The sequence below is a fragment of the Haemaphysalis longicornis genome, unplaced genomic scaffold (assembly GCF_048455015.1).
Source record: "Haemaphysalis longicornis isolate Haplotype H1 unplaced genomic scaffold, Haemaphysalis longicornis Haplotype H1 scaffold_147, whole genome shotgun sequence".
NCBI lineage: Eukaryota > Metazoa > Arthropoda > Arachnida > Ixodida > Ixodidae > Haemaphysalis > Haemaphysalis longicornis.
Genome location: NW_027526253.1, coordinates 490,580 through 504,001, shown reverse-complemented (window position 1 = coordinate 504,001; position 13,422 = coordinate 490,580). Strand labels below are relative to the sequence as shown.

General features: G+C 48.5%; 1 protein-coding gene across 1 annotated transcript in view; it reads left to right on the top strand.

Moving 5' to 3' along the window:
- Positions 1-13,422, top strand: part of LOC144165688 (speract receptor-like) — a 110,812-nt gene that overhangs the window by 56,765 nt on the left and 40,625 nt on the right. Inside the window, 5 exon segments of the mRNA XM_077695496.1 lie at positions 310-486; positions 1,079-1,254; positions 4,937-5,072; positions 9,372-9,526; positions 10,819-10,909. Coding sequence (XP_077551622.1) covers positions 310-486; positions 1,079-1,254; positions 4,937-5,072; positions 9,372-9,526; positions 10,819-10,909 — 735 coding nt within the window.

The following is a 13,422-nucleotide window of genomic DNA, read 5'->3' as shown; positions in this document are numbered from 1 at the left end:
GAAGCTGGGGGAGTTACCAAAGGCTAGTTCTTTCAAACTTAACAAAGTTATGACGTCGGACTCCACCGAATTCGGGACTGGACAACGCCACTGCAACCTTCCAATTCACGGCAAACGCTGCTTTCTTTGGGGGAGTTCGCGCGCTCCTCAGGCGTCGACCGCCGAACGCAACCTCTTAACCTTCAAACCCCCTCTCTCTACTTCCCTCAATTTCGAAAATAAATCTATGTTATGTTGTGTTGTGTTATGTTATGTTATGTTATGTTTCAATGGCCCCTTTAAACTCGGAGGTCACACACGCACACCAAGCGGCCAAACTAACCGGCGGCGGCGTCGCAGTGCTCGTCGTGCTGGGCCAGTACTTCGAGCACATCGGCCTGATGGCGAGTCTGGAGGCCCGCGGCCTCCTGCAGGGCGGAGAGTACTTCGTCGTCGGCGTCGACGTGCAGCAGTACGACCTCGAGGAGCCCGCTCGCTACCTCACCGGTACGTGTGCTCGGCATGAGGCATTTGCGTGCGGCCTTCATCCGTCTATGCTTGTTTGCAACAAGTGTGTACTGTTTCTTCTTTTTTTTTTCAGGGTTTAGGGACTTTCATATCTCCACCATAACAAAGACACTTGCCACTCGTGGAGGCAATATGTGTAGACAAATAAGATTTGTTATAAAAAAAATGTTGGCTAGACGTTGGAGTCATGATCCCATCTTCTCAAAAAACGGCGCGCAATTCGAACCTCAACAACTTGATTGTTGGAGGGTCAATTCGTGAAAACCTCCTCGTGTACGGCTACACTAATCACTCTCATCACGCATAACGTTCTTACCAATTCCTCTGAAACAGGAGGTCACATTTTTTTTTTGGCCCCGATAGACTGAGTGCCTGGCGGGAAATTCGAAACCACATTTAGAACTCCGAGCGCGACCGTTCTAATTTAAGGTGCGTTCAAAGTAGCTGAGAATGAACCCGAACCGAAAGAGTTTCCGTCTTCGTTCACTCCTTGACTCGGAGCTGTTTGGGTTCAGTTTGCCGGCAAATGAAGCAGCTCGCGAACCACACTTCCGTTTTCGCCTTCCCGAAGGCCTGTTCCGGGAGGAAGCGGACCCCGCCGTGGTGCGCGCCTTCCGGTCGTACCTGGGCATCGTGGGCTCGCCGGCCTCGGGATTCGAGGAGTTCGCCGTGGCCGTGAACGAATACATGCAGAGGCCGCCCTTCAACATCGTCAACGCTGCCGACACCATCGGGGGCCGGAAGAAGGTGCGACCCCCCTCGACCAAGTTGCTTTCGCTTTTGTTTGAGTGTGCAGCTGGAAGTTTTTGCACAATGTACCCCGTCTGAAACGACCAACAAACCGAGATAACTACGTGTTCGGGCCAAACTATGTTTGAATGTTGATCGCGCATATATATATATATATATATATATATATATATATATATATATATATACATATATATATATATATATATATATATATATATATATATATATATATATATATATATATATATATATATATATATATATATATATATATATATATATACATATATATATTAAAAAGGGGCGCAATAAAAAACATAACAAGTTGACTTCGAAAACATAACTTTACATCGACGTTTCGGACGGGGACCGTCCTTTATCAAGATTAATATTTTACAGAATGGAAGAAGCGGTTTATATACAGTTCAAGCACTTGAGGTTCCGGGGCGGTGACATACGTTTAAGATTGGAAAAAGCCAGCTTAAGAAAAAGCCAGCTTTTTCTCTCATGTTTCAATGCGCTTTTCTCTCTTCCTCCTCGCTTCCAATCTTAAACGTATGTCACCGCCCCGGAACCCCAAGTGCTTGAACTGTGTATAAACCGCTTCTTCCATTCTGTAAAATATTACTCTTGATAAAGGACGGTCCCCGTCCGAAACGTCGATGTAAAGTTATGTTTTCGAAGTAAACTTGTTATGTTTTTTATTGCGCCCCTTGCCCCTTTTTACTATTTAACCTTCACTAGCCTAACCGTTTATCTTATATATATATATATATATATATATATATATATATATATATATATATATATATATATATATATCTTGTAAAGGAGATAGCCGACGCCTGGGTAGTCGCTTAGAGAGGGTTTTATTCACGCTCGAGGCGTGCACACGCAAGAGCCGAAAGCAGGGTTCCGCGAGACCTGGCGCCGAGCGTTCTTCTGCTTCTTCGTCTTCTTACACCGATGCACCGCATACCCCCATAGGCGGATAGCGCTGCGTTAGTTCTACTTGCTCTGAGGCGTCCGCTCATACTCTTCGTTACAATATATATATATATATATATATATTTAAATCAGCTGCTGGACACAACTGAAAAAAAGATCGTTTTAAAGCGAAGCCTTCTATGCCTCCCTGATTGTGATGGCGACGTTGCCCTAAAACGCAATGCACGAAAGCCAACTTTCGACGATGATGATGATCGTGGGTGAAGGGAAAGATGGTTGAAAGGCGAAGCTTCCTCTGGTCGAAAGCCAATGACTTCAAAGTCCAAAGTCAAAGTACAAGATCAAAATCATTACGTCCAAAACGCTCTGTAGGAAAGCCAACTTACACCACGGGTGTCTACAAAGGCACGTCGAGCACCTCGAAAGAAAAAACAACGCTTCTCGTGGTCGCAATCGAACCTGGATACCTCGCGTTATGACGCCGACGTCTATCCCGTCGTGCTATTCGGACATGGTCGGAGCAGTTCGGATTTTAAACTTTGACTTTGACTCGGATTGCGTTGTAGAAAGCTTCGTGTTTTAACCATCTTTTCGGTTAAGGAAGGGGCTGTGATGACTATTTCTTTCGGAAAACAATTTGTGACTGGAAAAGCGCGTGCTGATCTCTGAAGTAATGATGCTCCAGTGAAAACGAAGTTGAAGGCGATGGTGATAGTCCCGGGAAGCGAGGTTTCGTTCCCTCGTAGGTACAAGCCCGGCACTTCCTGCACGCACCCCGCGCCGTCTAGTGGTTCGCTTCCAACACTGCTTATATTGTTTTGAGAAACGTTAGAGAAGTTTAGATTATTTGTCTCAGTATCCGACTGGGTAGAAACAAGGGCTCTGACGTGGACGTCCTGAGTTCGAGCCCCATCAGGGCTAAAAGGTTTGCAAGGGGGATTTTTTTTATTATTACTTATTGTGCATTACTTTCGTAAGCAAGGGTGGTTTGGTACATTATAAGTAGGTTTAGAGGTGGGGTGCGGCATATCAATGTTTAATTAACGTTCTGCATCGCACCGGAGGTGCGGGGCTTGTACGCATCACGGAACGGAATACCACTCTGGGGAAATCCGGTGTTATGTGACCGTGCAATTAAGCGAACTACTAATTGGCTCCAAAATGCAGGGAGCAGATGACGTCACATGAGCAGGCAATTACGTCACGCCTGGTCAGCCGGACGAGCCGACAACACGACGAAGTGAGCTCGTTCACAACCGCTATTTCTGGGCTTTCCCACAGCATCCGCCTTTATGCGGCAGTACATGCTCTAGAGGGAAATCAAAATTTTTAACACGAACGTGTTTAATGACCGGGTGCACCAAGACCTGACCGGCGTCATATCCGTCACGGAAACGACGTCGCCAGAAGAGGTTCCATTGACGCGGCTGCGCGTGGATTCGAGCCACGAACTCTCTCGCCGCAACAGGAGGTACACAGAGCTCTGCCCACTGCGCTACGAATTCAAGCGCAAATAAGTCTACGAACGCGCCTAATATCTTTCGCACCACTTTCTTCATTCAGATGCCGTCTTGGAAATGATGCCGTCTAGGAGAAGTAAAGCGAAGTAGATCATCATGACACTAATGAGCGCCGACAGTTGGCGCATCGATGCCAGCGTCTTCGTGTACGCGGGACGCTGGTGAATTGAGACACCCTCCGCCACCTACTGCTTTCGGTTTCAATTCTGTTTCATTCGCACGGTTTTCAAGGGGCTGTGGTTTCAATCTGGTTAATGCAATGTTCCGGCGCGTGAATCCAGTACCTAAAGTTGATGCGTCTAACAGTGCCATACCGACGTAATATGAATAGCAATGTGGAAGTTTGTATGGATGCGCAATAAATGCTCCTGTGAAGGGACATTTCACTTTCGGGTTTTACCACATCTTATGAAAGAAACATCAACCACATTTTTAAATGCAGAGCATTTCTTTAACTCACGATGTCACCCGGCGTTGGCGTGCCTTGGCGTCTGCAACAGCCGTTCCAGGTGCGCCCTCTCCCCCACTCCTCCTCTCCCGCATCACGCTACCCTCCTTGCTCTCAACAACAGGTCCGCACCCCTCCCCCTACACTATAAAAAAAATAATACTTACCGGCGCCTGGTTTCGATCCCACGACCCTGCGGGCGGAACGCAAGGTACGTGGTGCTCTACCCACTGCGCCACAAAGCCGACACAGAATGCAAGGCTACGGACGCGCCTTATATCCTTGACTCATTCAAACTACGTCAAGAAGCTGCTGATATAACGCATTCACTACCTGTGGGCGGAACGCGAGGTACATGGTGCTCTTACCACTGCGCCACAAAACCGACACAGAATGAAAGGCTACGATCGAACGCGCCTTATATCCTTGACTCATTCAAACTACGTCAACAAGCTGCTGATACAACGCATTCACTACCACCAACTCCCCAAACACTAAACGTTAACGCAATACACCCACCCCCTATGCGACGCATTTACTCGAGTCCCCCTCGCGGGGAGATGGGCCCTTTTTTTATATTTCCAGTCGTGCCTTATAGCCACGACGTATAGCATTTTCACGAAATTTTCAGTGAACACAATAACCCTGTTGTTACTTCTGCGCCCAAGTGACACTAACTATGGCGCATTGTTTTTGTTTTGCCTCAGCTTCTTTCTTTTCCCCTCCGGGTGCATCTAAAACGCGCGCCACTACAATGCAGATCCCGTCGGAAGGGGCCTACCTGTACGACGCCGTGATGGTGTACGCGAGGGCCCTCAACGCGTGCCTAGCGCACGGCGGTGACTTGCGCAACGGAAAACACCTCTTCGAGCACATGCGGGGACGATCCTACCAAAGTGCGTATACGGTGACATCGCAAAAATAGGCTCAAAGGGGCCGTGATGACAAAATACAGGTTTGGTTCGTTAAAAAGACAACTATATTTTCCCGAGAATAACAGTACCAGTTTTATCGCAAACGTCAGACAAATATGGATATATTAACGAAAGCAGATGCGGCAGTGGCAACTTCCGAGCCACTTTCCGGTGACTACTCTGTGACGTCATAGAATATTGTTGGCGCAATCGGCGGCCGCCGACCTATAGGCCACTAGGACTGTGCGACGAACCTCTAGTTCCGTTTGGTCGTATAGCTTGAGTGCTGACACAACACTTCGTTTTTACTGCTGGGGCGGTATTCTCGAGATTTGTCCCTTTTGTGTCCCTTTCAAAAGTGTCCCTTTTGGCGAGCCCTGATTGGCTAAAATCAAACAACAGGAAGTGGCGTAATGCAGCGCAACAAACCTACTGCCAACGCCCACTGCTTAGCCGGAAGTACGTCACGATGAAAGGGACTCAAAAGGGACGTTTTCAAAAGGGACGCTTTCGAGAATACCGCCCCTGGCCTCTATTTTAACGGCGGAGCTGTTGTTACTCGCCGTAAGTTCGCCGTTTCAGGAAAAAAATACTAAGAAAATGGCGAGCGCTCGTGAGCGCATGCCTCGCGGCGACCGCCAAGCGCCCCCGCAGCCAGCGCAGCGGCTGTAGCAACAACAACAAAAAAAAAAAAGCAGGAGAAAAAAAATCACGCCATATCCACGGAATGAATGATGATAAGTGGGGTGAAGCTCGAGAGGGGGAGATCATCGGTAACCGTAACTCTCCCGTGAAAGTTCGCCCATTACATCATTAAGAAAGACGTAAGACTGTGTGCGTACATTGTACAAATCAACTTTTATTTTCGGGGTCAATGCTCCCAGGCCCAGACCTGGTGAAAGACCCCGCGCCATCGAGGACTACCCCGCACCTCCACCACAATTTGTCACGTAGGATGGGACACAACGGTAAAGAAAGAACTTTTATTTAGGGCGAACTTGTGCCCGAACAAGACGAGAGGAAACGAGCAAAGGTCCTTGCGTCTCGTTCGATCTCCGAGAACGACTGCATGCGTTCGTGGCGTGATCTCTTGCGTGATCTTCCCCTCGCAGTGCACGTGCGCTCGCGCCTCCGTTGGCGAACACAGACAAGCTCGCGCTCCCGGTGCCGAGTTTGCGCTTCCGGTTGCAGCCGGTTCTTGCGCGTGCAACGCGGCCCACTTTGCGACATCTCCGAAAGCATGCGGTGGTCACGTACCACGAGACACAATGGATGGACATACCCATGGCTTTAGGAGCTTCGCCCCTAAAAACTTCAGCGCTGTCGTCAAGCGCTACTGCTCATGTAAAAAAAAAAACAAAAAAAACAGCGCTAATGCTAAAGATGAAAATAGGGCTAACGATGAAAAGACACTTTGCTTGGCAGAGGTCACCGTGGCCCCCGCATTCGCATTCTCTAGACGCCATTATGGATATGTGGAGACATGGCTACGAGTGTGCCAGTCTATCCCTAGACGACTTGCAGACCTCGCCACCCGCTGCCTCGAGTCGATGACAAAGAGCTGGTAGAAGTCTATGCAATGCTGAGGATGACTTTGCATCCACCACTCGCCGCGAAGAAGACGGCGACTTCTTCGATGCATATGTGACGACGATTACTGGCACCGCAACTATACTCGGTGACAACTTTTAAGAACGGCACCAGAAGTTGCCGCTGTGCCTTATCGCCGTAGCCGGATGTTTCTCCGCGCGGCGCAAGTAGGGCGTTACTGGGAATATTTTGAACATGGCGTGAGCCGTTCCTGTGATTTTTTGGACTTAATATGCTTATAAACGACTCCAGTGATGACAAACAAACTGCGTGAGACAAGGCGGACGATATCACGCATTCATAGCAAACCCCTTTCAAAACGCGCGCGCACTGATGTCACGGGTCCGGCGCTTTGGCGCAGTGATACACTACATGAGGTGGTGCCGTTCTTGAGTTGTAACCGAGTATAGGCAAATAAGCGATGATACTAAAACTTAACTATGTGAATGGCAATGCTCACCTACAACAGCTTCTCTATTCAAGGAGTGCAAGCTTCCCTGAATATTGTTGCCACTCCTGCCCATATTCCGTCACCGTAGCGCGAAATTTGAACGTTAAATAAAGTTGTATTTTTTTTATGGCCTTTTAATTTCAACGCGCGAAAACAGGACCAACGGCAAAACCAGCTAGTTTTGTAGAACAATTCCTCTAGAAACGTGGTCAGAAAAGGGCTATACGAGCGATCCAATGGTACACGAACGGAGCAATCTGAGCCGGGATTCACGACTTCCAATGCTCTGAGCATATACGAAATGCAATGGTGGAACTGAGTATATTGACTATGCGCGGCGACCACACTTTATTACAAATAACTTGTGTTCTTTTGGTGCATTTGTGAAAACGGTTCACGCGCATTAAATGCAAGTCTGAGCCTGCATTTCCCTGTTTGCGTCCTCTTTGATTTGCTGCAGTCGGTGCAGGAATGACATATAGATAACAGGCGTTGGACTAAAAAATAAAAATTTGTGCACAAAAAAAAAAGCCGGAGCCTTTTTTTTTATAAATTTAGGTTCGATAACTAGATACATTATTTCGATCATGTCCAAAGAACAGCGCTCGCTCTCGCCCACAAAAAAAAAAAAACTCCCGGGCCATCATCAATAACGTGAAGCCTGGTGAAAGGTGAAGCATGCTGTGCATGAGTGTATTTTTGGCGCCCCGGCGTTTTTGCCAACGGAGATTAAACCATTGGGGGGTAGAGGTATACAGGTTTGCTGTAAAAGTATCGTGTCTTTGAAGCACGAAGCTGTTTAGCGCGAGGCATAAACGAGTGTCCCGGTGTTCTTTTATTGCGCCTTACGTTCTTGCGCGAGGCGTAAACGAGTTTCCCGGTGTTTAGTACCGTGACTACATGAGACGAACGACGATTACGACTACGACGACAAGAGACGCCAATAGCCCCAGCCCCTAATATGAGGACCTGAGTCCTTTCTGCTCTGCGCTTTCTTCACAACTTTACGCCTTTACACAATTCTCGATGAATGGTGGTCTTGAAGCAGCAGTCTAGAGCTGCAAGCCTGCTCTTCAAACCAGTCTATCCCAGCTACTCCACTTGTATACTCTCTGCCGAGAACCACTTCATTTGCTGAACAGCCTCCAGCTTAGCTTAAAGTCGACGTAAACATGCGAACATGAGACGTGAATGCGGATGCCCACCTCCTCGGGAACACACATCCAGTTTTTAAAGCGAAGCTTCCTATCCTTCACTGATGGCGACTTGCCCCGTAACCAAAACGCGTTGCACAAAAGACAACTTTACGCAGTGGGAGGCCACATGATGGTGGTGGGTTTCCACAAAGGCACACCTAGCGTCACTAGATGAGCTACGCTTAAGAGTACCGCCACTTCGTGCACCCGGAAGCATGTGGGGGCCATTTTGTTTCTGGCTTGCAATGTTACCATCTCTCCCAACAAAACTGCCGCCGGTTGTGACGGGCAGAGCGTCCGCGCAGCAGAGAGAGAGATAGAGATAGAGAGAGAGAGAGAGAGGGAGGGAGGGAGGGAGGGAGGGAGGGAGGGAGGGAGGGAGGGAGGGGGAGAAGGCTTTTGTATCGAAAAAGGAGAGAGGTTTGCCGGCATTTACAGTCGCCTACACGCTTCCCTGCTGTGGGTTGAGGATGGGGGAAGAAAAGGCCCAAGATAGAGCTGGGCAGGGAAGAAAAAGAAAAAAAAACTGTTGCGCGCATTTGTTTTTTGCGCGGACTTGCGCGCATTTGGTTTTTGGTCTGAGCTTGGTTCACATTATTTACAATTCTGAAATTAGGCCGATGTCATCCAAATAAGAGAAGAAACTCCGCAGAGCTTGGCGCTGCTTCGAGGGACAAACCCATGGTCCTAAAATAATCCTGAGAGTTATTGGTCCCCGTTCTAGACATTCAATGTTTTCAAGGAAGTGTGATCGCGGTTCCATGTAGGCGGCAAATTCTAATAAAATGTGTTCAACTGTTTCGACACAAAACACAATCATAACAGTGCGGATTTGGCGTCGCTCCAAGACAAAATAGGTAACTATTTATGTAGGCTGAGTTCAGCCGTAGACGATGGTGTAACGTTTCCAGGTTACGAGTAAGCTGTCTCGGGAGTCTCGACTTTAATTCTGGGTCAATAGTGTGCAAAGAGCGTGTATATAAGTTCCTATATACACCCGCTTAGGGGCCTGCCTTCTGGTTGACCCTACTCTTACCAGCGCAGGTGCCATGGGATACATGGTTCGCATGGACGACAACGGCGACGCTGAAGGCAATTACACCCTCATTGCTCGGAAGGGGAATGGGCAGAAGGATGGAGCTTTTGGCCTGTTCCCGGTCGGGGTGTTCGAGCTGTCCGGCAACGGCTCTGAGCTGCCGGTGAGCAACATGGGCCGCATCGCTTCGATCGATCTATTGGTGAATCGGTCGGTCAGTCGAATGATTAGTTAATGTATCGACCAGTCTAGGGTCACTACATAAGATATATAGTGCCGTCAATGAAGCACGCAATTGAGCAACAGCGGCCATTTTGGTGTTTATCAGTGTTGCCGGATTGCCGCTTCTGGGGCCTCACCGCTAGCTTTGACGAGCTCATTTGCAAACAACACTGCCGAAGACGCAGCAACAGGAGACACTTCTGCAGCTGAAGTGCTGCGAAGTGCGTTATCTTTGATTCGCGTTCGGAACGACGCCAGTCGCGCGTACCCGCAGAGCAGGGATGCCAAACTGAGACTACAACAGGTGACCGACAGAAAATGCATAATCAACAAAATGGCGGTGCCCATTAAGCGTCGCAGCGTAAACAAATGTCACGTGATGCGAACTGACCAATGATCAAGGCGGCGGCACGGAACAATAGGAGAGAAGAGTGCCGATACTCTGTGCCGTTATCTATTCACACTAGACCAGTCCACCAATCGGTAAGTACGTAAATCAGGCGTCGTTTGTAATGCTGCAATCATAAATGATAAGGAAAGCAGCGGTACGCGTCAAATAGTTCGGTCGGCACCAGAATCCCGGGACGCTCGCCGCCGAGTCTGTACACAAAGCAGCCGCGTCGGCGGATTGCCTCGAAAGCGCGTCATCCCTATTTCATATTTGCCGCGCTTTCGAGGCGCTTTTTCAAAGAAAGTGCTACGAGTTGTGCGGCGCCTCCGCCAGATGGCGCCACGGGTCCCGCGACCGAGAGAAGACGCAGTTAAACATCCCCCTCGCGAGGGGCACGATCAAATGCAGAGCATTTCCGGGGGCGCACGACGTTAAGTAGTTTGCGTTACGTTAATGTTGTTGCACTTGTGGTAACTGCTGACGAGAGAGCGCTCGTCAGCAGTAATTTGAATGAGTCAACGATATAAGGCGCGTTCGTAGCGTCCCATTCTGTGTCGGCTTTGTGGCGCAGTGGGTAGAGCACCATGAACGTTGCGTTCCGCCCGCAGGGTCGAGGGAGTGAGACCGGGCGCCGGATAGTTTTTTTTTTATATATATAGTAGGGAGGGGTGCGGTGCGGACTACGGACGTCAACGCGGGTGACATCGTGAGTTACTGAAATGCTCTACGTTTAAAACCAACCAGACGAAGAAGCCAGCGAAATTAAGCACTGAAGCTGATTTTTGCGAGGTCATAACTCCGCTTTTTAATTTTCCCGCGTTTTTTCCTTCTTTACCTTTTAGATTCTGAACCTGTTCGACACCATCGACTGGATCAACGGGATGCCGCCAAAAGACGAACCGCCGTGCGGCTTCAGCGGGGAGAAGTGCATACGTGAGCTGTAATCAAATATTGCTCGCATGTCGCGACCGAAGTTCGCGACACTCCAACAAAAAGCTTTCTGGGTTAAAAGATGAACGTGTGGCGCAAATAGGCTTAACGCACAGAAAACCCTCACAGGGCAAAGCGGGTGCTTCGTCGCATGCGTGCACATTTTTCTCAATGGAACACCCTATTCCACATTCCAGTCCTGCTCGGCATAACTGCGAACGTCGTTATACAGCTCTTTATAGCTGCTAGGCTGCGCGTAAGGCTCGGAAGTTTATTACAATGCAATTCTGTGGCGTTATCTCATTTTCATATAGATATATTTTTAACCATTTGCGCTTTTACAGAAATGGGACGTACAAAACGGGCGAAGCTTACACTAAGTCGCTCAGGGCTTGAACCATGGTGAAGCTGCGGGATTTATTTCTACGTGAGAACTGAAGGACACATCATTACGCATTTGTACAAGTTTTGAATTGTTTATTTCCACGTTCCATCGTCACTTTGCTCTGTGCTAGTAGCAGTCATCGTCATATGCATCTATATATCGTCGTGTTTTTCAGGCCAAGCATTACAGGTGCGGCAGGGCTTTACGACAGCTGGGGCGCGGCGGCAGCGCGCACGTGCACGACGCATGCGCTGTGTTTGCGTCGAGGTTCCGTGGAGCAGTTGTTGCGCCAGCTGCGGCATTGTTGGTTGCTAGGCCACGCGAAGCGCTCCTCTGGGTTTTCGCCAGTTTTTTGTTTGTTTGTTTGTTTGTTTTTGCTAAAACCACTGCGCGTGCCGTGGACGCTGGGCAGTCGCTATAAGTCACGTGCGCACGGTATTTTGTTAGTATTTTTAACGAATTATAGGCCTGGCTCAGACCGTTGCCGCAACTGCCGTAATAACTTTAAAGAATGACGTCATTCCACCTCTCAGCCAACCGAACTGCGTGATATGCCGTTTCTTTAAGTACATAGATCACGATATGCTTTCGCGTCAGTAGTCTGTAGTCTACTGTAGTAGTCTGTGGTATTCAGTAGTCAGTAGTCTCAACATAGCCTTACGCGTTATGCCCCACACATTACGGCCAGCTACAACAGCTCCACTGTTAATAATGTTTCCCTACACCAACCCTGCCGTCACACAACCCCGCCGCTTATGCATAGCTGGTTTTCCCCAACTTTTTTTTTTTTCCCCAACGCACGCTCGCTGTGAAGTTCGGAAGATACTTGGAGGCGTGTCCTGCGGTGTCCTCGTGCTCCTGTCGATCTGTGGATTTGCGGCGTACCGGTGAGTCGCGCTCGTACAGCCCGTCATCATCATCATCATGATCACCACCACCACCAACACCAACAACAACAACGGTGTTTGAAAATTTGAAAACTCTGTCGAACATGGGGCTGCTGGATTTCCCGCGAAATAACCCGCAACCTATGCAATAATACGGGCGCAGTATTTTTTGGCGCTAAACGGATGGCAGTGACGAGCCAGTATCGTAGTGCACTGCTGCTGTCGTATAAAAGTATGTTTAACAAAACAAGATAGACAGATGAGAGCTCTTTGTTAGAGAGGAAAACACAAAGAGGACGCCAACAGAAGTTCGCCGTCATGCTACGCTGCGGAGAAGGGAAATGAAGTGTGACGTATTTGCACGATTCTAACGAGCACCTTTTTTCGCTAGAAATAGCCTTCAAATCTGTTTTCGCGTTGTGATTGGGCTCAAAACCAAAATCGGCTTCAAAAGCGGCTGGCGGCAGCATCCCGAAATCCAAATCAACCCAGCATAAGCAATCCGTCAGCATCACAAGCGTAAATTTTTGCGTACCAATCCTGCCCATTCTCCAATGGCGACTACGAAGGTGAAGGCGCTTAGAATAGCAAACGCTTTCAATGAGTCCCGGCTACACATTTAATGTCGGAAAAGTCTGGATTACGAAGGTGAAGGCGCTTAGAATAGCAAACGCTTTCAATGAGTCCCGGCTACACATTCAATGTCGGAAAAATCTGGATAAACAAGTTTATTGCACGAGAGATTTTTGCTGCCACAGTTGCATGCGTCAAGTGCCTTCTGCCTGGTTTTATGACTTGTACATCTGAGGGGTACAATCGGCGTCAGATTATTTTGGAGGGTACTATACGTACTACTTAACGAAGTCCCACCGGAAATTGCTATATGCACTACCGATATAGCGCTATCTATGAGGCGCTGTCAGAAACAGTTTCTTTTTATGTTGTCACTAGTGTCGCTGGATAAAGTTACAGAGTATCGGCACTCTTTTCTCCTATTGTTCCGTGCCGCCGCCATGATCATTTGTCAGTTCGCATCACGGGACATTTGTTTACACCGCGACGGTTCATGGCATAGAGATAATGCCGTTTTGATGTTTATGCGTTTTAGTCTGTCAACTCTGGAAGCCTTACCTTCTGCTCCCTGCTCTGCGGCTGCGCGCGACTGACATCGTTCCGAACGCGAATCAAAGATAACGCCTGTAACGGCATTTCGGTGGCAGAAGTGCGTACGAAGATGCCGTTTC